The sequence below is a fragment of the Mercenaria mercenaria genome, chromosome 11, assembly GCF_021730395.1.
Source record: "Mercenaria mercenaria strain notata chromosome 11, MADL_Memer_1, whole genome shotgun sequence".
NCBI classification, from domain to species: Eukaryota; Metazoa; Mollusca; class Bivalvia; order Venerida; family Veneridae; genus Mercenaria; species Mercenaria mercenaria.
Genome location: NC_069371.1, coordinates 4510929 through 4537562, shown reverse-complemented (window position 1 = coordinate 4537562; position 26634 = coordinate 4510929). Strand labels below are relative to the sequence as shown.

The 26634-nt window shown below is 34.0% G+C and overlaps 1 protein-coding gene across 1 annotated transcript; it reads right to left on the bottom strand.

The window, feature by feature from the left end:
• Positions 1-9635: 9635 nt before the first annotated feature.
• Positions 9636-25006, bottom strand: LOC123531915 (uncharacterized oxidoreductase YjmC-like). Its single transcript, XM_045313216.2, has 11 exons — positions 24887-25006; positions 19691-19890; positions 19280-19387; positions 18707-18787; positions 18233-18294; positions 17448-17600; positions 16954-17080; positions 14039-14157; positions 13431-13526; positions 11551-11661; positions 9636-10195 (listed from the first exon to the last, which is right to left on the bottom strand). Exons 2-11 carry the CDS (start codon positions 19851-19853, stop codon positions 10148-10150), a joined length of 1068 nt encoding a protein of 355 aa, XP_045169151.2. The 5' UTR covers positions 19854-19890; positions 24887-25006; the 3' UTR covers positions 9636-10147.
• Between the last annotated feature and the right edge of the window lie 1628 nt (positions 25007-26634).

Here is a 26634-nt window from a genome sequence, read left to right as displayed (position 1 = left end):
AAGTTTGGGGTTTTGTAAATGATTTATCCGTCGAGAGGGTGCACATGCAATTTTGCAAGAAACTTTTAGGAGTTAAAAAGGTAACTCAGAATGACTTCATATATGGCGAATTGGGTCGAGTATCTTACAGAACAATTCACATGTATAATATAGTAAAATATTGGTTAAAAATATTACAACTTGGTCATAATAAATATGTTTTTATTACATACACATTGTTGAAAACGACTTTGAAAATCATGGTAGACGTAACTGGTGCTCTTTTCTTAAAGATTTTCTTTGTTCGCTGGGTTTTGTAGATGCTTGGATATATCAAGGTGTAGGTAATGTCGATATGTTTTTATATATGGTTAAACAAAGATAAAATGATCAATTTATACAAAATTGGAATTCAAGAATAAATAATTCTTCTAGAGCTTTATTGTATAGGAGAATTTCAATTTTTAGATTTCAGCCGTGTCTTGAATATTTTAATTTAAATAAATTTTGTATATCTGTTACACGTTTAAGGGTATCTTCTCATAAATTACAAGTAGAAGCTGGAAGATGGGTAAGACCAGTTAGCACTCCATTAGATGAAAGGAAATGTATTATTTGTCAAAAATTAGAAGATGAATACAATTTTATAATAGAATGTGATTTGTATAATGATTTAAGCAAACAATATATACCAAGAAAATACTGGATTAGACCAAATATGTTTAAATTTATAGAACTTTTGAACTCCGAAAATAAGAAAATAATACAAAATTTAGGAATATTTATATTTAATGCATTTAAACTTAGACAGTCTACTCTGTAATACTCTATATTATTATGTTTTATATTATGGTTGAGTTAAATGTGTGTGTTTTTTTCAGGTCTTGTATTTCGTTTCGACAAGGCTGTGATTGAACTGATTGTTCTATATATGTTGTATTTAAATGTATTGTTAAACGGCCCATGTATATAGTGTCTATTTGGTTAGTTGCTTCTGTTTTGAAACTACTTATCTAAGCATTAATTATGCTTCTGTTTGTTGATTTAAATAGATCTATGTCAAGTTGTACAACTCTTGTAAACTTGTCAAAGATGGCCTTCTCCGCTTTTGTTTTGTTTGTGTGTTTTATGGTTGTGACTTTTTCTTTTCTGTCGTTCGTCTGCATGTCATATAACTCTTTATAATAACTTTTATATCGTGATGTACACCACTGTTTGCTGTATGTCTTGTATTATGAAACATTTATGTCATGATGGGCTTTTAAGCCTAAATGAGTTGCAATAAAATTGTCTTGTCTTGTCTTGTCCTGGGCCATTTAAGACTCCAAATGTTTTACCTGAAAATCTTGTTCATGGACGTATTTCACTTTAAAAAATTATTACATTTCTCGTTTTTATTACAAAAGTGGTTGCAAAGGTTCAATCACATTTGTAATAACCAGATTTGTAATAAAAATCGCAAACTTTTTTTTAGGGAGATGTGTTTTCCCACGTGATATTCAAGCTTATGCCTGCGTTATTAAGCACGTGCAGGTCGAATTAAACTGTCCTAGGTCATTTAAGAACTCCGAATGTTTTACATGAAATCCTTGTTCATGGACATATTTCACTTTAAAAATTATTACATTTCTCGTTTTTATTACAAAAGTGGTTGCAAAGGTTCAATCACATTTGTAATAACCAGATTTGTAATAAAAATCGCAAACTTTTTTTTAGGGAGATGTGTTTTCCCACGTGATATTCAAGCTTATGCCTGCGTTATTAAGCACGTGCAGGTCGAATTAAACTGTCCTAGGTCATTTAAGAACTCCAAATGTTTTACCTGAAATCCTTGTTCATGGACATATTTCACTTTAAAAATTATTACATTTCTCGTTTTTATTACAAAAGTGGTTGCAAAGGGTCAACCACATTTGTAATAACCAGATTTGTAATAAAAATCGCAAACGATTTTTTCGGGATATATGTTTTCCCACGTGATATTCAAGCTTATGCATGCGTTCTTAAGCACGTGCAGGTCGAATTGAACTGTCCTGGGTCATTTAAGAACTCCAAATGTTTTACGTTAAATCCTTGTTCATGGACTTATGTTATTTTAAAAAATTATTACATTTCTCGTTTTTATTACAAAAGTGGTTGCAAAGGTTCAACCATATTTGTAATAACCTGATTTGTAATAAAAATCGCAAACATTTTTTTCGGGAGATGTGTTTTCCCACGTGATATTCAAGCTTATGCATGCGTTATTAAGCATGTGCAGGTCGAATACAACTGTCCTGGGTCATTTAAGAACTCCGAATGTTTTACCTGAAATCCTTGTTGATGGACCTGTTTTACTTTAAAAAAATATTACATTTCTCGTTTTTATTACATAAGTGGTTGCAAAGGTTCAACCATATTTGTAATAACCAGATTTGTAATAAAAATCGCAAACTTTTTTTTCGGGAGATGTGTTTTCCCACGTGATATTCAAGCTTATGCATGCGTTATTAAGCATGTGCAGGTCGAATACAACTCTCCTGGGTCATTTAATACTCCAAATGTTTTACATGAAATCCTTGTTCATGGACATATTTTACTTTAAAAAATTATTACATTTCTCGTTTTTATTACAAAAGTGGTTGCAAAGGTTCAACCACATTTGTAATAACCAGATTTGTAATAAAAATCGCAAACTTTTTTTTCGGGAGATGTGTTTTCCCACGTAATATACAAACTTATGCATGCGTTATTAAGCACGTGCAGGTCGAATTGAATTCTACTGTGTCATTTTAGAACTCCAAATGTTTTACCTGAAATCCTTGTTCATGGACATATGTTACTTTAAAAAATTATTACATTTCTCGTTTTTATTACAAAAGTGGTTGCAAAGGTTCAACCACATTTGTAATAACCAGATTTGTAATAAAAATCGCAAACTTTTCTTTTCCGGAGATGTGTTTTCCCACGTGATATTCAAGCTTATGCATGCGTTATTAAGCACGTGCAGGTTGAATTGAACTCTCTTGGGTCATTTAAGAACTCCAAATGTATTACTTGAAATCTCTGTATAAATATTTTTCCTAAGACACTGAACTGGCATTTATAAAGGTTCTAGCTTGATAGAAGATGTCGGAAAATAGTTATGAATATATTCCAGAAATTCTTGCGTATATTTATCTTTTCAAAGAAATTTTACTTGCCAAAAGGCCTGTAAACAAAAGCCATTTCATATCAGCAGATTTTAGTAGATTCTTTATGTAACCTAATTCGTAGCTATATATCACACATGCGCAAAATAATTTCTGTAGGGATTAATTCCTCAAAATTTCATAAATACCATCTACATTTAATTCTAAATGACCCAAATACCGTTGTTAACAGTTGTCGTCTTGGGGTATTCAAGATAATCTTTAGTGAAAGGTCGTTTTTGCATTAAGCCTATACTCTTACAGCTTACCTGACACATGGACATAGACACGAACACCAATGACAAATATTGGACTTCAGCAGAATCATTTGATATAGGAAATAATCAAATAACAAGCTTATTAAGATTTAGCTAAATTTATTAGGTCTATATCCTTTAGACCCTTTAAAGACACATCATCACAAATAACGCAAAATTACACAACAAGTATCGTAGTATCGTAAGCAGGCACGAAATAAGGCACAATGCTACAAAATCAGGGTTACAACATAGCTTTTAGTATCAGTCATGTCAGTGTCTTTGACTCTAATGACCCCAACATGTGTAATTTTGCGTTATTTGTGATCATGTGTCTTTAAAGGGTCTAAAGGATATAGACCTAATAAATTTAGCTAAATCTTAATAAGCTTGTTATTTAATTATTTCCTATATCAAATGATTCTGCTGAAGTCCAATTTTTGCCATTGGTGTTCGTGTCTATGTCCATGTGTCAGGTAAGCTGTAAGAGTATAGGCTTAATGCAAAAACGACCTTTCACTAAAGATGATCTTGAATACCCCAAGACGACAACTGTTTACAACGGGATTAGGGTCATTTAGAATTAAAAGTAGATGGCATTTATAAAATTTTGAGGAATTAATCCCTACAGAAATTATTTTGCGCATGTGTGATATATAGCTACGAATTAGGTTACATAAAGAATCTACTAAAATCTGCTGATATGAAATGGCTTTTGTTTACAGGCCTTTTGGCAAGTAAAATTTGTTTGAAAAGATAAATATACGTAAGAATTTCTGGAATAGATTCATAACTATTTTCCGACATCTCTATCAAGCTAAACTTTAAAATGCCGTTCAGTGTCTTAGACAAATATTTAACAGAGATTTCAAAAATACATTTGGAGTCTAAATGACCCAAGAGTTCATTCAACCTGTAGTGCTTAATAACGCATGCATAAGCTGAATATCACTGGGAAAACACATCCGAAAAGAAAGTTGCGATTTTTATTTCAAATCTGTTATTAAATGTGGTGAACCTTGCAACCACTTTGTAATAAAAACGAAATGATAATTTTTAAAGTAAAATATGTCATCAACAAGGATTCGTAAACATTTGAGTTCTAAATGACACAGTAATTCATTCGACTGCACGTGCTTAATAACGCATGCATAAGCTTGAATATCACGTGGGAAAACACATCTCCCGAAAAAAAAGTTTGCGATTTTTATTACAAATCTGGTTATTACAAATGTGGTTGAACCTTTGCAACCACTTTTGTAATAAAAACGAGGAATGTAATATTTTTTTTAAAGTAACATATGTCCATGAACAAGGATTTAACGTAAAACATTTAGAGTTCTAAAATGACCCAGTAGAATTCAATTCGACCTGCACGTGCTTAATAACGCATGCATAAGCTTGAATATCACGTGGGAAAACACATCTCCCGAAAAAAATGTTTGCGATTTTTATTACAAATCTGGTTATTACAAATGTGGTTGAACCTTTGCAACCACTTTTGTAATAAAAACGAGAAATGTAATAATTTTTTAAAGTGAAATATGTCCATGAACAAGGATTTCAGGTAAAACATTTGGAGTCTTAAATTACCCAGGACAGTTGTATTCGACCTGCACGTGCTTAATAACTCATGCATAAGATTGAATATCACGTGGGAAAACACATCTCCCGAAAAAAAATGTTTGCGATTTTTATTACAAATCTGGTTATTACAAATATGGTTGAACCTTTGCAACCACTTTTGTAATAAAAACGAGAAATGTTATAATTATTACAAATCTGGTTTTTATTACAAATGTGGTTGTAACAATGCTTTTTGGACCAAAGACAATGTTACGTAAACACGAATAATTTTCAGTCCCGTGCAATGGTCATATGATTAAGGGCACAAAGTTGGTCAAGTATCTAGGTCTCCATACTGATAATTTCCTGTCTGAGTGATGAGACAATGGTTAATAATATCATATCAAAAGTTAATGGTAAAATTAAATTTTTATATAGATACAGTATTGCTTAGATTTTAATACTAAGAAATTGTTATGCTCTGCTCTTATTCAATGCCACTTTGATTATTCTTCTTCATCTTGTTTGAAGGTCTGAATAAGAACCTGAAAAAGAAGCTGCAAATAACACAAAACAAAGTAATTAGGTTCCTTAAAGGCTATAGCTCTAGAACTCCCATTACTTTTAAAGAGTTCCAGGATGTTAACTATTTGAACGTTAGACAATTGAGACTGTACCATATGCATAAGATTTATTACAGGAACAGTTCTGTCTATCTAAGAGAGAATGTCACTCTTTGTAATGAGGCTAATATTCGCTCTAGTGGTTATAACTTTGTTTTACCTCATTGTAACTCTTTAATTAAACAAACTTTTTATTTTAATGGAACAAAAGAATAATTCACTTCCTGAAAGTATTAAATCGTTGAAGAACATTTATCACTTTAAAAATCTGTTAAATCTTACTTACAAGAAATGCACAAGAGAGAGTTTGAAGGCCCATTTCTGTATTACTGAATGTGATGTTATCTTTGTTGATCAGTATTAATAATGTAATATTATTTTATTGTCTAATCGTTTTAAGTATGCATACTGAGCCTTACTCCCGTTTTAAACCAAAATCTTGACAAAGGCATCAATTTTTTATTTAAGTATTAATCTTTTTTTATATATAAATTTTGGGCATGTCAATTTTACCCATGGACCCCATTGGAAATAAACTTTTAGCTTAATGGGTTATCCATAGGAACATAGTACAATTTTCTCAACTTTTAGTAGTCATCTCCCTTTTGGTCATAAGTAAAAGTACGCTATGAACTTAGGTTTTATATGCAAATATTTTTGTGGTAAGATTGAGAATGCATGGATGTCTGAATATAAAACTGAATGGTATACTTCTTTGAATAATGATATAGGAATAAGTGGTAGAGGTGGCAATAAGTTAAGGACCTACAAGTTATTTAAACAGAATTATGAACTGGAACCTTATATAGGGATGTTTATACCTAAGAAACATAAAAGTGCGTATGCGAAATTTCGGTGTGGTGTGGCCCCACTTCGCATTGAAACAGGGCGGTATGAAAATCTTCCAGTTAAAAAAAGACTATGTCCGTTTTGTGAATCATCAGTAGAAAATGAAGCACATGTTATGTTGTATTGTGATACTTACTCAGTTTTAAGACAAGAATTTTTATCTACTGTTTTAGAAGTTGAACCAAATTTTAATAATCTTACAGATGATGAGAAAATAGTGTTTTTATTCTCCAACAATGATATGGTAAAATGTATAGCCAAAACCTGTTACTTGGTGTTACAGTTGAGAAACAATATTCTCTACCCATAGGTTTGACCAATATTTTATGGTTTTATTGTAAATATTGTTAAACTCTGAAATTTTATTGTAACACAATAAATAGATATTTTTTTAGCTCGACTTTTCAAAGAAAAAATTGAGTTATTGCACTCGCCCCCTTTGTTGGCGTCTCAGTTTGATAAAGTCGAGTAAAATATCTCTTATTTTAATAGCTTTGACTTGGAAATGTAATTGGTTATAAACTATCAAAGCTACACAATAAGAAGTAATTCCCATAACTTTGTTCTGAGTTTTAACAGAGTTATGCCCCTTTATGTTTTTGATAGGGTCAAATACCTCTTGTTATTATCAAGCTTAAACTTAAAATTTAAAGTACGTCCCATACTCTGATTTGAATTTTACCAGAATTATGTCCTTTTTGATTGGATTTTTTTTTGGTAAAAGTTTTAGCAGGTCAAATGTCTCTGTTATTATCAAAGCTTTGGACTTGAAAATTAAATTGTTAGCAAAGGTTATACAATAAGAAGAAATCCCCTTAACTCCAGATTTGAAATTTAACTGTTTTTGAACAGAGTTTTGCCCCTTTTGATGTCAAAGCTCTGATTTGGAGTCAAGCACTGGGAAAGGTCGAGCATGCTGTCTGATGGACAGCTGTTGTTTTATAGCTGGTATAATGTTACTCGGTGTTACAGCTGAGAAACGATATTCATTATCCATAGGTTTTCTTCTTCGTTTTTAAGTATACAAATATTTTAGATTATTTCTATAATGTAAGATAATATTTGTTTTAGACTATTATAATTTTATCTAATGTATATTATAGTCTCTTGCAAATCTGTATAGATTGGCTTTGTGGTACAGTGTTAAATCAAATCTTTTATGTATGTATTATATAAATGTACACAAAGATGAGACTTAAATAAAATGTTGAACTGAACTGCAAACTGTCTAACTCGTTTTAATTTTTATATCTTGTTTTAATGGTGATTCTTAATTTTTTGCAACTTTTGTCTGTGATACCTAATTTAATTGTTTGTCTTGTTTGTATTGTGTATTGTGTACTATGTCCTAAAATAAATAATAATAATAAAACATAATTGGGGATATACATTTTCATCCTAAAGACATAAACAGCAATCAATAGTTTTTGCTGTAAACATTATTATATAAAACAAATCATCATGATCCCTATAATCAAAAGTATAACTACCAGTCTCGCGTTAAATTAAATTTGATTCTTTATACCAACAATCACCATTCCTAGTATAGATTGCAACAGCAACAGCAACATACATGATTACGTATTCATTATTGTATTTCGTCTTATGAAATTTCACCAATAATAACACTGCTTTTAATCTTAATGACATAACTTTTCAAACTCTAAAAGAAAAACCATATATAATTTGACTCCAAAATCTCGCTCCAAAATTAGACTCCAAGGTCACTCCAAAATCTCACTCCAGGCTCCATTCCAAGACTCCACTCCATATTTTGTCGTGTGCCTTCTAAAAAAATAGCCATTAGCTTCCTACTCAATCCTCTATGTTGATATATGTAACATTGTAATAACTGCAATTATGTTGAATAAATAATGTAATAGCGTTTAAACAAAGAAATGATTTTTTTCCAGTGTTCGTACGAAATGAACGGCAAATTAAACACGAATCGCTAGTCATATCTTATATTTACTTTATATTTCCTTACCACTTGTAAGCAAGGTTAAATTGCACATCTTGAATTTATGAATAAATTTATAGCGGTTAATATTATTCAGTGACAGGGATAACGCAGATTCATAATCACAGCCATAATAATGATGTATAATTTCAAGATTCAAGAAATTCATTCAATCTGTTCTTGAAAAGAATCATTGATTATATTTAAATCTTTAGTTTTTCGCTGAAAAACTTGTCTTTTAATTTGCTGAATATGTCTGATATATTCTGAAGCTTTGGAAAAAGTCAGGATTTACACTGTAGAAAAAAAAACTGATCTGAACACACTTTAGTGTTTAGTACCCGGAAGTTACAGTGAGGCGACTGAGCCCTCTTTAGAACTTTTAACTTGACTTCATGATATGTGGTTATTTCGACACACGTCCATGTGTGCATTCCTTGTCTCTTATGCTGAAGGTTATCTGACCTTAATGAACTATTAGTAGTTATTAAACTCAGAATTGCCGAATTTCGCCCTAATATAAAAATTTACATATTTTAGAATTGTCAGGGCCTATTAATGTTATCACATGACAATCCATTAGCGTGAGCTCAATAAATATGATGATGCAGTAAGCTCAATTCGTACGCCACGGAGGAAACAGTGATGTTTTCTACATAACTGTGGTGTAACTGTCGTAATGATATGAGCCGCACCATGAGAAAACCAACATAGTGGCTTTGCGACCAGCATGGATCCAGACCAGCCTGCACATCCGTGCAGTCTGGTCAGGATCCATGCTGTTCGCTTTTAAAGCCTATTGCAATTAGAGAAACCGTTAGCGAAGGGTATGGATCCTGATCAGACTGCGCGGATGCGCAGGCTGGTCTGGATCGATGCTGGTCGCAAAGCCACTATGTTGGTTTTCTCATGGCGTGGCTCAATGTAGGTTTGTCTTATCTCGAGCTTGTCCAATCTACGAGGTCGTGTCGTCACATGAATGTCATTTATATAACTATTGTAAACGTATTTTTCGAAGAACTGATCACAGTTTTCGCTGCCTTCTACCTTTATGCCAAGTTTAAAATCTTTAAAGGTCAATAATGCGGTAAATTTTTGTCTTAAAAACAGATGAAACAGCTTTCCAAATAGATGCTATGCGTAGTTACATGGTTAGAGAAAACACTACCTTTAATATTGTACATGAACTGTGATAGTTAGAGTATTAAAGAGAGGTAATAAAAACAATAGATTCAATAAAACATTCTGGTAAATTCAGCAATATTCAAACCTTTGACAAATGTTAAAGAAACTAATTATCAGAAATAGGATTTAACAAGTCAGAAATTAATGTATTTCATGTTCATAACTGAAAATGTGGCAGCCACATTATGAGCCTTTAATGGTTATAAAGTTATGTTCCGGACACGAATTATGATGTACGGACAGACTCACACGCCATCACATAATACGTCCCGTTTTTCCAAAACGGGCATATAAAACATGTTTCAAATTCCCCATTCACTGAGAATCACTGAGCAAATAGCTTAACTGCCGTGATGAAAATTGGATGTTATCCTGATCCTGATTCAAAGTAAATTGATTACTTCCCTTTATAATACCGCTCTTTTCTCTAGTTAGGAAAGCTATCAAATAGCTTCATACTCCTATTTTAATAGTCTGTATACAAAAAATACACAAACACATGTAGGGTTTTCTGTACGTCATGACAACCGGATGGTGAAATACTTCTAATCGAGATTTCTATATGGTCTTCATGGGCTCAATTCTTAACGAAGCAGCTATATCGTTCTGAAAAAGAAGTACCAGAATTGAAATTTTATTTTATATGAAACCATAATATCTCTTGTTAAGAACTAACAGCCTCGTGGTAGAGAGTCCGCTTCGAGTTCTGGAGGTCGTGGGTTCGATCACCGGGCGCGTCAAACCAAAGACGTAAAAAAATGGTAACAGTAGCTCCGTTGCTCGGCTTCTCTTCTCTCTTACCTTCGTGGCGATGGATTCTATTAGGAACCGGGTGTCGAGAGTGATAAATATAAGTTGTAGAAATTGTTTCACAATTGACCTAAAACAAAGTAGTATAAACTGTATAGAACTTGTATAATTTTAAATATTATTTCTTCAACTTTCGGACCACTTGATTAGCGGCACCTGACATGTCCCAATAAAAGGACCAATAGATTCACATACATATTATTAAGGGCTCTTACGTTTTATAACTCTGGCGTAGGCATTGAAACTAAAAATACAAACTTTAATTAGGCACTATCTATTATAGATACATGTATGTACTATGTAGTTAACTGTGTCAAAGTACACAATCTGAAAAAGTATTTGAAATATCATTTTCTGAAAAAAAAGTTATTTGAGCTGAAAAAAATATCATGGGTAAAATATCTGGAAAAAAATGGAGACAACTCCGCTAAAACTTTATTGTAGGATTAGGTGACTAAGTTCATAGTAACTCAAACAATGCACTTTTTACCTCTAGGCATGAAAAAAACATGCATAACTACTGCAACGGTCAGTACTTTCAAAAGAAAAATATGTAAAAATCAAATCTTTAATGCCCTTGGGGAAAGTGTGCCATTTTTGTGATGTCAACTAACAGACGTTTTTGTTAATGAAAAGTTAAAACCCACAGAATTTCACAGGGTAAAATATGTTGAGAAAGCTATTGCTGGGAAGGGAACAATCTCTGCTACTCATATATATGCGTCAAAGTATGATAAAATATCTAGAAATATGGGAAAATCAAAGAAAATAATTTCAGGACTGTTAGATGCATGACTGTGTTATCCTGTATAGCAGATAACACAGATAGCTTACTTTTCCATTCCATTGATATAACATTGAAAGGATTATGATTTACAAACGGTGTTTACTCAACAATTTCGCTCAGTTAATAGATGAGTAAAGATGTGGAAAGAAGGCTTCAGGTAAGTCTCTATCTGATGCAGGAAAACAGATCGGCCATTTGTATATTTCAAATATTTCTTTTTTAATTTGGTACATTTGTAGTATTGCGTTAACTGGATGGGCTTCTTGCCCTACATTTAGAATTCAGATGCTCACAACGGTGAATATCTGAAAATGCACACATGATATCGAATCAAATTATACGTAAATACATATTTAGAACGTACAGCATTTTTTATTTGGTTTGGATGGTACAGAATTCCACCCTGCTTGTCACATTTCTCCATGTGCTTTCTTTCTGGATCGCCTGCAACGAGCACTTCCGATTCACCATCAGCCTGTATTAAAAAGTCATATATATTAGTGCTTATGCATCAAGTGTTATTCACAGTATTTGCGCCCCCCCCCCCCTTATTTTTTGGGAGGTGGGCACATTGAGTTGCCCTTGTCCGTCCGTCAGTCCGAATTTGCGTCACGCATATCTCAAAAAGTATCTGACTCAAACCTTACAGGATTGTGATTCAGCACAGAAAGTGGTGCGTTTGGTGTTTTTATTGGTTCTCATGCAGCAAAAACAGAGTTATGGCCCTTGACTTAGTCAAAACTATGCATAAAAAGGGCTTAAGTTTGTGTCGCATGTATCTCAAAAAGTATTTGACCCAGGATTATGAAACATAGGAATAGTATTCAGCAAGTGAAGTTGTACAACTGGAGTTTTATAAGAGATATCACTCTCAGCCAGACCAAAATCATGGCCCTTGTTCCATGTATGGGAGGTCCTCTCCCAAGGACGTCCAGTCGTATGCTGTAAGGATTAAGTGAGTGAACTGTTCCTCTCTAACAAAATTTTAAACCGGAAGTACATTTGCTAAAGATATTTTTGACTGGTTGAAGTGGGTTTTTTGCTTCAAATTTCACAAATAAGTATGCCAGTGCTATTGTTCAAATCGTACTTTTTTGCGTTTGAAATCTCACCATTTTTGTTAGAGTGTAACATTTTGCTCATTTAATCCTTACATCATATCATTGAACTTCCCGCAATCTGAATTATAGAAACATTTTTATCGTTTTGTTACCAACAATTTCAGGAAAGTAATATTTTTAATTGTAACTATAATTGAAACTTAAATCGTCTCTTCAATATTTTTGGTGATATCTTTTATAAATCTAAAAGTACATTTATCAAATTTCTCATATATTTCTACAAATACAATGTATGTTGTAAACAATATAAAAAAAATCATGCAAAGACATTATTGACATCTACTCGTTTTTAAAAAAAAAATCGCAAAAAATACATACGCCTTAATGAAGTACCTTTGTAATTAAATAAAACAATCCCCCCCACACACACATACACACAAACAAAAACACACTAAAAATAAAAAAGAAAAAATAATACCTATAAATTTAAGATTAGAGTTGTAGATTTTATGTTTTAGGATTATTTCCGATATATAACAGGATAAAGACGTTATTTTGTATTTGCTTAAATATGCTTGCCTTCAATGATTACGAAATTCACTCGTTTGTAATTCAAGATTCTACAGCAGTCCATCAGATAACTCTGCCTCTCAGGAAATCTCAGTGACATAAACAATCTTGCATTTACTTACAGGTTCGAGTTCAACAGCGTTCCATGTGATAACTCTGTCTTTTGGTTACATAAACAATCTTGCATTTACTTACAGGTTCGAGTTCTACAGCGGTCCATGTGATAACTCTGTCTTTCGGTTACATAAACAATCTTGCATTTACTTACAGGTTCAAGTTCTACAGCGGTCCATGTGATAACTCTGTCTTTCGGTTACATAAACAATCTTGCATTTACTTACAGGTTTGAGTTCTACAGCGGTCCATCTGATAATTCTGTCTTTCGGTTACATAAACAAACTTGTATGTACGTACAGGTTCAATACTCTACAGCGGTTCATGAGCTCACTCAGTCTCTGAGGAAAGACTGGTCATATAAACAAGCGAAGGTTCGATGTCTTAAATTGAGCAATTTACATGGTTAGGTGAATACCTCCAAAATAAATAATCAAATTTGTGCGGATTGAAATTTGGTCGATATAACTTGTTTGGCCTTAAAAAGTCAGTAACTTACAGGTTCCAGACCCCTGCAGTGGTCCATGAGATCGCTTAATCTCTCTGAAAATCCTGGCGCAAATGCGTTAGGATCTACTGCAACGAAACATTGCCCCTGAAAAAAGTAATATGTTGTTCGAATTATAAAAAGACGATCGCAAACCACTTGTGGATAAAAAAGTGATTTTGTAAACTAAATGCTATATACATTATGTTATTTTTAAACGAAGATATTCGTTTGAAGCTGGTTAGTAGAAATAAGCTCTTTTATTACATACCTTTTGTAGTGCATGTAGCCGGACTACTTACACAAAAAACCTAGACTCAGTTCTATTTCAACATCGATAAACTGTTAAAAAGTTGAAGATTTCGTTCGGTAACAAAACAACACACAAAATGGCGAAGGTATATAATAAAAGGGCCATTTTAACAGTAGCTTGATCTGGGATTTTGTATTCGGCTCTCGTGAATTTAGCCAGGCCGGATATCCGAACTAGCAAAATCCACTCGAGCTGAATACAGCATCCCAGATCAAGCTTCTATTATAATAACTCTATTTTATTTACCTGAAATTACTAATTACCGACCGATACGTGTAAGTCGTTCAGTGACAATTGTTAACTTTACCAGGTTAGCTTGTCTGTGAGATTCTTTCCATTTCCTTACATGGTGAGCGTAATTTGAACCAGAAAGTATACCGCAGAAAATCTCCACCATCATTGACAACCCATAACCCTTGTACCCGGCTAGATAATAGAAACATAGAGCAGATATAACTTTGACATGATTCAGATATGGTATTTATCCGCCATGCAATCCTTATACCCACATAGGTAAGAGAAATATAGGACAGATATAATGTTTATCCATATAATCCTTGTACCCAGCTAGGTAAGAGAAATACAGAACGTATATAATGTTTATCCATATAATCCTTGTACCCGACAAGGTGAAAGAAATATAGAACAGATATAATGTTTATCCATATCATCCTTGTACCCAGCTAGGTAAGAGAAATATAGAACAGATATAATGTTTATCTATATAATCCTTGTACCCAGCTAGGTAAGAGAAATATAGAACAGATATAGCTAGGTAAGAGAAATATAGAACAGATATAATGTTTATCTATATAATCCTTGTACCTAGCTAGGTAAGAGAAATATAGAACAGATATAATGTTTATCCATATAACCCTTGTACACGGCTAGGTAAGAGAAATACAGAACAGATATAATGTTTATCCATATAATCCTTGTACCCGGCTAGGTAAGAGAAATATAGAACAGATATAATGTTTATCTATATAATCCTTGTACCCAGCTAGGTAAGAGAAATATAGAACAGATATAATGTTTATCTATATTACCCTTGTACACAGCTAGGTATGAGAAATATAGAACAGATATGTTGACATGGTAACTGACATGATGCAGATATGATGTTTATCCATATAATCCTTGTACCAAGCTAGGTAAGAGAAATATAGAACAGATATAATGTTTATCTATATAGCCCTTGTAACCGGCTAGATAATAGAAACATAGAGCAGATTTGTTGACATGGTAACTGACATGATGCAGATATGATGTTTATCCATATAATCATTGTACCCAGCTAGGTAAGAGAAATATAGAACAGATATAATGTTTATCCATATAATCTTTGTACCCAGCTAGGTAAGAGAAATATAGAACAGATATAATGTTTATCCATATAATCATTGTACCCAGCACAGATATAATGTTTATCCATATAATCCTTGTACCCAGCTAGGTAAGAGAAATATAGAACAGATATAATGTTAATCCATATAACCCTTGTACACAGCTAGGTAAGAGAAATACAGAACAGATATAATGTTTATCCATATAATCCTTGTACCCGGCTAGGTAAGAGAAATATAGAACAGATATAATGTTTATCTATATAATCCTTGTACCCAGCTAGGTAAGAGAAATATAGAACAGATATAATGTTTATCTATATTACCCTTGTACACAGCTAGGTAAGAAAAATATAGAACAGATATGTTGACATGGTAACTGACATGATGCAGATATGATGTTTATCCATATAATCCTTGTACCCAGCTAGGTAAGAGAAATATAGAACAGATATAATGTTTATCTATATAACCCTTGTAACCGGCTAGATAATAGAAACATGGAGCAGATATGTTGACATGGTACCTGACATGATGCAGATATGATGTTTATCCATATAATCATTGTACCCAGCTAGGTAAGAGAAATATAGAACAGATATAATGTTTATCCATATAATCTTTGTACCCAGCTAGGTAAGAGAAATATAGAACAGATATAATGTTTATCCATATAATCATTGTACCCAGCACAGATATAATGTTTATCCATATAATCCTTGTACCCAGCTAGGTAAGAGAAATATAGAACAGATATAATGTTTATCCATACAATCCTTGTACACAACTAGGTAAGAGAAATATAGAACAGATATAATGTTTATCCATATAATCCTTGTACCCGGCTAGGTAAGAGAAATATAGAACAGATATAATGTTTATCTATATAATCCTTGTACCCAGCTAGGTAAGAGAAATATAGAACAGATATAATGTTTATCTATATTACCCTTGTACCAGCTAGGTATAAGAAAATATAGAACAGATATGTTGACATGGTAAAGACATGATGCAGATATGATGTTTATCCATATAATCCTTGTACCCAGCTAGGTAAGAGAAATATAGAACAGATATAATGTTTATCTATATAACCCTTGTAAACCGGCTAGATAATAGAAACATGGAGCAGATATGCTGACATGGTACCTGACATGACGCAGATATGATGTTTATCCATAATAATTCATTGTACCAAACTAGTAAGAGAATATAACAGATATAATGTTGTTATCCATATCTTTGTACCCACGTAGGTAAGGAATATAGAACAGATATAATGTTTATCCCTATAATCATGTACCAGCACAGTTATATGTTTATCCATATAATCCTTGTACCCAGCTAGGTAAGAGAAATATAGAACAGATATAATGTTTATCCATACAATCCTTGTACACAACTAGGTAAGAGAAATATAGAACAGATATAATGTTTATCTGCATAATCCTTGTACCCGGCTAGGTAAGAGGAATATAGAACACATATAATGTTTATCCATATAATCCTTGTACCCAGCTAGGTAAGAGAAATATAGAAAAGATATAATGTTTATCCATATAATCCTTGTACCCTAGAACAGATATAATGTTTATAAGAAATATAGAACAGACAGACATAATGTTTATCTATATAACCCTTGTACCCGGCTAGGTAAGAGAAATATAGAACAGATATAATGTTAGACTTACTTGCGTACTAAGGATGAAAATTCTACGCAGTTGTCTTCCCTTACAGTAAAGAGTAATGTAAATATAGGGGAGATAATCGTTTGAACAGCGGAACAGAAACCAAATAGATATAAAACATAGAGCACATGTTTTCAGCTTTATAGACAGATATACAAGTATTTAGATATTAAGGCTTTCAAACATACATGTATTTTCTGCTCCTCCTAGAGGACTTAGTCCTGATGCATTTTTAGGGTCTGTGGTAGGTTGCCCATCTTTGTCCACTGCCCACCCTGTTGGTATTGGCTGGTCTTTCCGATCGGCTAATTCTATCTGAAAGTCGTCATGCCTGTTTTTATATTCATATCTAGACTGTCAGACATACATCGAGTTCTTAAGTAAACTTTTTGAATGAAAATTTAAATGTCTAAAACTGTATTTTTCTTTGTAAAAATGATGATATACCTCTTAAACACTAATACGTCGTGTTATATATGTGCTCGAGGAAATTCGTAGTACGGACTTTCGTAGCATAACAACCTTATTCATAATATTCTTTACATCAATTAGATATTTACATCATTGAATATACCGTAAACAAAGACACGCATATATTATAATTTTATTATCTACTTACTGAAACTTTCTGCGGACAGAGCATCTGATAAACGAACACATAAAAAAACAAATATTAATATACCTTCCCTAAAGCAACGGCAGTAGTTGCCATATCTAACACAAAACTGTCACCGTTTATGGCTGGCGCGGCAACACAAATTGGATTGGTACCCAACACTTCCTGTTTGGCTCTTGTTGGAACCAGCAATGGAGAAGTATTTGTAAACGCCATGCCCTTGAAGAAAGAGACATGGTATATGACATAAAAAAGAACATCAGTCTATGTGACGATAGGCTAAGCGAAACTTAGTATTAACATAGACATTGGCGCAAATCATTGCTGTATTGATGCATATAGATCTTAAAGCTGCACGCCCGCAGAAAGGTTTACGGATTCACAGCACTATATGGTTATGTAGGAAAAAGTAAAGCGTTGCAAACGGTTTAATATTTTTTCCAATATAGCCATACAGAGCGGTGAATCAGTAAACCTGTTATCATAAGCCATTTTTCAGAACGTTACGTAGATTTTCACTTATTTTGTTGATCATGCCTTTTCATTTTACATTCTTGTTATAAAAATGTTGCTTTTGTGAAATTGAATATTTTCGACCAAACTGAGGGCGAGCAGCTTTAAGATGAAGTGAATTACCAAGAAAATCGTACGATTAAGCAATCGTATAGCGTTTTCGCGGTTGAAAAGTTAAACCATTGTGACAATATCACGAAATGGCGTTTTCCGTTTTCGTGCATTTTATGGTGTAAGGAATCGATGAAAATGTGATAATGCTATATATATTTAAGCACTGCTGGAATTTGCGTGAAATTTAAAAAGGACTCCATGCTTGATGTATAGCTAGTACTCACAATCATTCCATGTTTTAGCGCATGTAGGCCATACCACCCTGCTATACCAAAATGATTAGAACCTGTTTGGAATATAAGTACGGAATAATGTATGAGAAATTGTCAGTCAACAAGAAATACGTTTATTTAAACGCCTTGTGCAAGGGGGACAATGCAATCAGAGCTACTTGCTTAACAAAGAGAAAATACTTGAAAGCCGGGCATGCTACACCCAGGGATTTAAACTGACTTTTTGTATGAAAAACATCCGAGTTCAAAGTATTCAACATCAGCAATGACTGTTACAGCATGCTTAAAGAAGTTAAAGATAGGCGGCGAGGTATATTTGAAGGCTAGTCCATTTAAAGGTATATGTACTGTAAAAAGTCAATGAACATATACCTAAAGGCGGAATCGAACGTATCCTGAGGAGTTATACAATACAATAAATTAGGAAACAGAAAGTCGGGCGCTGCAAAGAAGAATAGATTATACCTCTTGCCGAGACCCAACCGACACCAGCTTCCTTTGCTTTCTTTATTGCAAGGTCCATGCAATACCTGCCGATGACTGGACCTGAAAACCTCTCAGATAAATTACCATGGTTTTGTTATGTCAAATTCATGTGACAAGTATTTCAGCTTTTTATTAAGACATAATTTTGTTGCATCCGGCTTTTTGATTGATTGTGGTATAGCAAAAACAAATACAAAATCCCTTTTCGGCTTCGTAATAGAACCGTTACACCACCTTAAGTCACTTCAGTAACGGACAGGGCAATTAAATGTGACAGTGAGGGAAGGTAAGGATATTATTCAGCTTTTCACTTATTCAATGTTAATAGTTTAACCAGTAACAGTCGATCAGAATACACGATCTACACGCACAGATTATAAAATGCGGCGACTGCATTTTCTAAATTATTTCAATGGCTGAAATATAACTTTATCAATGTTCGTAGTAGTTGCTAATATGCATTTATGATTGAAACTGTGGACTAAATATTACGCATTGATAATATGTTCTTCACAGAGTATTAATTATTTCAAGTGCAAGAACGAAATGTACCGAGTATATTGTTTCCTTCTACCACAGCAGTTGCTACGGTTTCTTTAACAATTTCTGGACTTCCCGACGCAACAGTTGTCTTTGTTTTCACGTCGGTGAGATACATATCTAGAAAAGAAGAATAAGTTTTATAATGTTAGGTAGTGGGCTCGTGATGACAATCGGCAACTTACGGAGACTGTTTGCGATTTCGGCATTTATAATACTTTCTAGTTACGTGGAAAAAACTGCACATCGAAAATAATAATAAGTCTTACTTTAAATTTAAACTGGAAAAAAAGAAGAAATAAATGTCCGCTAGCGCAAAGAAGTATAATATTTATTTTTATAGCTCTTTGGCTAGCGCGAGCGCGAGATACATAGATATGGTTACTATTTATTTGTCGTGTTGTATATGATTCAATATATCACCTAATCTGTTTAAACCATGACTGTAGTGGCCTCGATAGTCAGCTGAAACCAGGAGATCCGCCAAGGCCGACCCATGCTCCTCCGAGATTCCAACCGCCTTCATACATCGCACAACAAACGCGTGAAACTCGTGTAGCGGTACTATAGATCCTTCTGAAGACATTGTCCTTTACTTGGCAGTAATCTCAAATATTTTTTTTCTGAAAAATAAAATTGATATTTCTGAATGTTACTTAATCTAGCTTTAAATTAACCTGTAGTAAAAAATAACTGATGAATTATATAATTATCGTATGGTGTAACTATTTTCCTTTGATAGTCAGGAACTGTACCGATAGCAGAAAAAAAACTGTATTGATTTCATAACAGTATAGAAATAACTGCGGTGATATATAACAGCATAGTTTTTCCCATTGAGCAGTATAGGAAAAGTATGGCAATGTATAACGGCATAGTTGTTCCCATTGAGCAGTACAGGAAAAGTTGAGCAGTACAGGAAAAATATGGCGATGTATAACGGCATAGTTTTTCCCATTGAGCAGTACAGGGAAAATATGGCGATGTATAACGGCATAGTTGTTCCCATTGAGCAGTACAGGAAAAGTATGGCGATGTATAACGGCATAATTGTTCCCATTGAGCAGTAGAGGGAAAGTATGGCGATGTATAACGGCATAGTTGTTCCCATTGAACAGTACAGGAAAAGTATGGCGATGTATAACGGCATAGTTTTTCCCATTGAGCAGTACAGGAAAAGTATGGCGATGTATAACGGCATAGTTGTTCCCATTGAGCAGTACAGGAAAAGTATGGCGATGTATAACGGCATAGTTGTTCCCATTGATTGAGCAGTACAGGAAAAGTATGGCAATGTATAACGGCATAGTTGTTCCCATTGAGCAGTACAGGAAAAGTATGGCGATGTATAACGGCATAGTTGTTCCCATTGAGCAGTACAGGAAAAGTATGACAATGTATAACGGCATAGTTTTTCCCATTGAGCAGTACAGGAAAATTATGGCGATGTATAACAGCATAGTGCATTATCGTAAATATCATGGCGTTAGCCAAAGACCTCGATTAATTTCTACGCAGGAAAACCCTTGATTTCACCCAACGCCATTATATTTGCGATAATACACTCTTAATAAAGGGTCCTTTGACTATTACATACAACACATACTGGTTTGAAAGATGGCTGCTCTTCAGGCACTGAAATAAATATAAAGTAACAACTAGACATCTTGAGTGTGTAAAGGACTGATTTAGACATATTGTTATATAATTATCAATATATAATTCAGCATATGTAGAATGATTATGCCTGATTACATGTTATATTGAAACTCTTTATAGACAATATCACACTGGCCATAGCTTTCGCAGAAGCGGTGGTTCCAACGCAGCGGCGGTGGAGGATTCGTCGCAGAAGCGGTGGAGAAATATGACCGACTGCCTATATTTACGCTCTCATCGGTGCATTTTCTAACGAGTATTTCACGTTTGACTGAAAACAACCAGTGAGACAGGAGTCCACATGTGTATTCTTCCAGCCACAAACACTTGTTCAGTGCAATTCTTTGTCATTAATGTAAACACTTCTGTACAGTTTGACGAGGGACTGCCGTTTTTGTAGAATTTCTATTAGAAATGGTAAAATCTTGTACAAAACGACCCCTGACCACGTTTGCATCAAAATGTAAGTCTGACACTGTCAAGCAAAAACTTTTTCTCCGTAATTGGAGATTTTTCATTGCAAGCATACAAAATAAGCAACCAAAAATCATCCCAACGCAGTGTGCGGTGGATACAGTTGCAACGCATTACGGTGGATCTGGTTTCTTTAATGTTCGCTATTGACTTTATATTGGAGTAAACAGCATTTTCCAGAATTTTGGTAGGGCCATGAAATCACTTTGACATTAGATAGCAACAGAAACTGCATAGAATAAATATGACATTGATTTGCACATCCGTAAATACATAATATCAAGTGACGATATTAATTTACTGATTTGATCACATGAGACTTTTGCATCGTATGATAAACTAACTTGACTAAAGTACAATACTATTACTAATAGGTAGCATACCTTAACAAAATGCCATTGAGCAGCTGTGTTACTGGAGGAGTTAGGACTTTTAACAAGGAGGCAAATCACCTCTTCTTCAATAATATCCTTTTATTTTTAGACGTTTACCACAGAATCTTAGTGACAAGATGAGATTATTTGATTGCCCTTCGTCCGTCGTTCGTCAGTCGTCTTTCCGTCCGTCGTCCGTCCACAATTTCTTCTGAACACGATATAGACCTCATTTTCAACAGATTTTAATCCCCGAAAGAGCCAAAATGTTCACCTTATGAACATGATAGCAGTGATATTTTACTTTCGACTTTAACTACATTTACACACAAATTAAGTCACAATAAGATCTCGGTTCCTATTAAAAAAGCCGGATTCCATCATATGTTCAAGAGATACAATCTAACTAAAGTAATTGATCTTGTAAACGAAGATCTGAGAACGACCCATTCACATTCGTCTTCTGTATATTTTGGATTTCCAATATTGCTTTTTTATTTTCGCAAATCCATTTTTATTTGAACCAATCAGACGACTTGTTCGAATGTCAAAGAGTAAGAAAATCTTACAGTTAGTCCAAGGTTCGAACCCGGGACCCCTCGCTAACAGAGCAATTGCCCTACTGACTGAGCTAACTGGCTATCTGACCTCTTACGACATAAGAATTGTAGATATAAAAAACCAAGGCTTTTTAAGCGTGCAGAATGTTGTAAGTTAGCTTTTGATTGGCTAGCGGAAGGGTCGTCAGAACGAGGTTATCAATAGCTCGTGTTCAGATTCTAAGCGTAGCGTAATAGGATATGTATTGTGCTATTTTTAACCTGTCAAATGTGCATACATTACACGCTCTGTGCATTCGATATTATAATATTCGGCCCACCTTCGGTGCTATCCGTATGTTTTACAGAAAGAAATTTTGGTTAGGTGTCCACATTTCATCATTAGTATTGTAAGTGAAACACGTACTCGTCGTTCTTTCTTTCCGTATTCTATACGGAATGTACCGAGTATGAACCGAAGATTAAAATATTCTGTGCACCTCCCATGTAATCAATATGCATTTGACAGTTCAATAAAATAGTACAATACTTTAGTCAGATTGCAAGAGATACTACCCCTGAAAGGGGCAAATCTGTTCTGGCCCTCTCAGCCATATAAGGTTTCATTTATGCTTGGATTTGATACAAACTTGCATATGTGTGCCCAATCACATGATCGCGCTATGTCATTTAAATTTGAGTCTGAAATGAAAGTGGAAACGTAAACAAAAATTATAAATCAGGGCGTAAGTTTATTATTCAATATATTGTGTTAATATCATGTACATCGTCCGAAACCTATTTGAAAGTGATAGCCCCGTTACTACAATCATCCCGCCTAAACTTTCTCGTTTTTATTCCTGTTCAACCACTTTCGACAGTATGCACTCAATGTGCAAGTCAACTGAACAGGAATAGCATTAAAACGAAAAGCTTTTGGTGGGGAACTCGCGGGATAGCACTTTCAAATAGGTTTCGAATCATATGCACGATATAAACACAATATATACATTAAAAAAAATACGCCCTGATTTTCAATTTTTGTTTACCTTTCTACTTTCACTTTCGAGCTCAAAATGACGTAGCGCGATCACGTGATTAGACACACTGTGCATGAAATTTGTATCTTAATAATCTCTAGGTCAAGTTCGAAACTTTGTTATGTTGTGTCAAAAATTAGGTCACCAGGTCAAATCAAAAGAAAAGCCTGTTAACGCCATACGCCACATCCATGGTCTTATTTTTAGTAATCTTTATCTTGATGGTTGAAAGATAAACGGAGAAACGGAGTATAAATCACTAACAACGGACAAGCAGAAAGAAATGTTACAAAAAATGAAAGACAAAAACTTCATTTTCCTCTGAAAACTGTCACAGGGCCAATCAAATATATTAAGAGACCTTTAACTCCTTGTTCTAGTGTCAAGAGGACGACAAGGAATCAACTCATTTCAGTTATTGTTATTATAACAACTGAAGAGAAACTACAGCTTGGAATATACTTAAATATGCTAAAACATGATTAAAAAAAACTAAAAAAAAATGACAAATGGTTGCAGCATGTGCAGTGTGTTGGGGAATACTCCCCCGCCCCCACCCCAAGGCGAACCTGACTTCGATATTATATGGCCAAAACAAACAAAGGGACAGCAGAAACCCTGTCAGTTTGTATATTAGATAAGTTGGTCTGTTCTATGATGTAAAAGTCGCATGTGGTAAGCATTTAATCAAACAATCGATATTGTCAGTTGATATTTTATATATAATAAGGAAAATGAAGAAAACCTTCATGCTTTAATATTAATAATCATAATTTCGTGTGTGCATTCAACAGATCGGATGTGCAAATCAATAGTATATTATCATTAAACATTAAGTTTCTGTTGCTGTCTGATGTCAAAGTGATTTCATGGACCTACCCATATCAAAATCCCAGGAAAATGCTGTTTACTTAAGTTAAAAAGTACATAACAAACATTAAAGAAACAAGATCCACCGTAATGCGTTGCAATTGTACCCACCGCACACTGCGTTGGAATCATTTTTGGTCGATTTTTTCATATGTTTGTAATGAAAATTCACCTATTACAAAGAAATAGTTTTTTCTTGACAGGGCCGTACTTACGATTTGCTGCAAACGTGCTCAGAGATCGTTTTGTACAAGATTTTACCATTTTTAATGGGAATTCTACTAAAACGGCAGTCCCTCGTCAAACTGTACAGAAGTGTTAACATTAATGACAAAGAATTGCACTGAACAAGTGTTTCTGGTTGGAAGAGTACACGTGTGGGCTCCTGTCTCACTGGTGTTTTCAGTCAAACGTGTAAAGGTCATTAGAAAACGTACCGACGACAGCATAAATGTAGTCAGTCGGCCATATTTCTCCACCGCTTTGCGACGAATCCTCCACCGCCGCTGCGTTGGAACCACCGCTTCTGCGAAAGCTATGACCAGTGTGAATATACATATACGAAATTTTATAAGCCCACTAGTTCCAAAAAAATAAATCAAATCAATGGATTAAATTAAACCTATACTTAAAACTTTATCAAGACTTACATAATGTACTTACAATTTCTAACGAAATCCTGTTGATGAAAGAATTTCTGTAGTAAGATGAACCGTGTCAATATGTGTAACTTCATGAATCTCTTATCAGTATGTGAAAACTTATGCGGAAACACGTTTTAAATGAACACAGGACGCTATAGATAGGATAGTTGTTATATTGTAGATGTACACTTATGTAATGGATTGCCGGACTATTTGGCAAACCATATTACATGGCATCAAAAATTATTTTCACAGTTTTGTTTTTAAATTTCATTAAATATGTATTGAATATAGACCTGTCATATAGCACAAGCTATGGACCGGCGATTTATATATAAGGAGTCATGTGATACAGTAATCTTCATGCAAGGTCTGGTGTGAAACAAGGTGAAACAAGGTGCACCAAAGTTTGCATATTTATAGTACAGATTCCGTTTACTCGGTTTAAATTCTACAAAAATAACGTTGGGTAAAAATGTCATTGCAGCTACTTAGTCTTGTTTTGGCTTCCATGTTGCTGGCTTCGAATCACTTGCCTCTCACTGTTGTGAGTTCGAAACCTCACTTAGTATGTAGAATTCTTTCATGTGTGGGAGCTAAGCTGGCTTAAGGAATGTCAGGCACCCGCCCATGCCAGATATAATGCCCAGAAAGGCACTTGGGATATTCCTCCGCCATAATATATAAATATACAACATAGCATTAAAAACAAATGTAAATGGCCATTATGTTTTAGAATTATAATATTCCTGTGCGGAGGTTATGATCAAATATTTCGAGAACTAAATACAGACATGGCGCCTTGAATAAATTGTCTGTCCAAAGTAGAAAGTCGTGTCTGCTGTTAATAATAGACGAACAATACCGTCCATCTCAAATTGTAACAGCATTTGATCGAATAATGTCCATTAAACGAGAAGCTGTATGTATAGTTTAAACATAAAATTAACAAGTTAATATGTATACAACAGTACTTGTACAGTACATTTAATACATGTATATCTATGAAACAGCTGGTCTTCTTTATGATTGAAATGCAGCACACATCAGGACCCATTTTAAATGTCTGTAACTTACATTTTCTTCACGAATATTAATTGTCAGTGCTGAATTAAAAGTATTTTCGAGCAGTCAGACACACTGTCAAATCAGTTAAAAGAATGAAACTGTAGTAATGAGTATGAGCTAAGTGTCCCAAAATAGAAGAAAAGAAAAATAAAATGCGAGAACTATTTTAATCCGCCAATACATTTGATGAGTTTTTTTTCACATTTGCACTGAATAGGATGGGCATTGCATAATGTTAAAGCTAACGTGACGGTGTGGATAAATCGTTACTAGGCTGTCTATCTCAAGCGTTTAGTATTTAACATGTTAGCAGAAAATGCTGTACTTAACTCAGTGTTTCACCTCACTTATAAATACTTAGCATTATGACAAATACCAGAAAAAAAGTATTCCAAAATATACCTCCTGGACCACCAATCTTCTTGAGGATTTGCGTTAAAGATTTTTTTAAGTTGTGTTGTTCTTCATTTTTATTTGGTTTATGCTACTTTTTCTTTGCAATTTTACGTCAATGATATCTGTATGTACTGTACAGTACATGGCTCTCAATACATAGTTTTATCTTGCCTCCCTACAAGTTTCTTGCATTTCTATTGGTCAATAGACGTCATGTGGAGACAGGATATATTCCATATCCTGCTAGTACATTTCAGATATGAATTTTGATTTAAAAAAATGGCTGCCGCTTTGTTAACTTAC

Excerpts from the sequence above, each read along its gene's own strand:
- LOC123531915 (XM_045313216.2), bottom strand. The coding sequence starts at position 19,853 with ATGTCTTCAGAAGGATCTATAGTACCGCTACACGAGTTTCACGCGTTT. Across the intron at positions 17,081-17,447 it reads CTGCCGTTGCTTTAGGGAAG|ATAGAATTAGCCGATCGGAA; the intron begins GTATATTAATAT and ends GACGACTTTCAG. Across the intron at positions 13,527-14,038 it reads CTCACAGACAAGCTAACCTG|GGGCAATGTTTCGTTGCAGT; the intron begins GTAAAGTTAACA and ends TACTTTTTTCAG.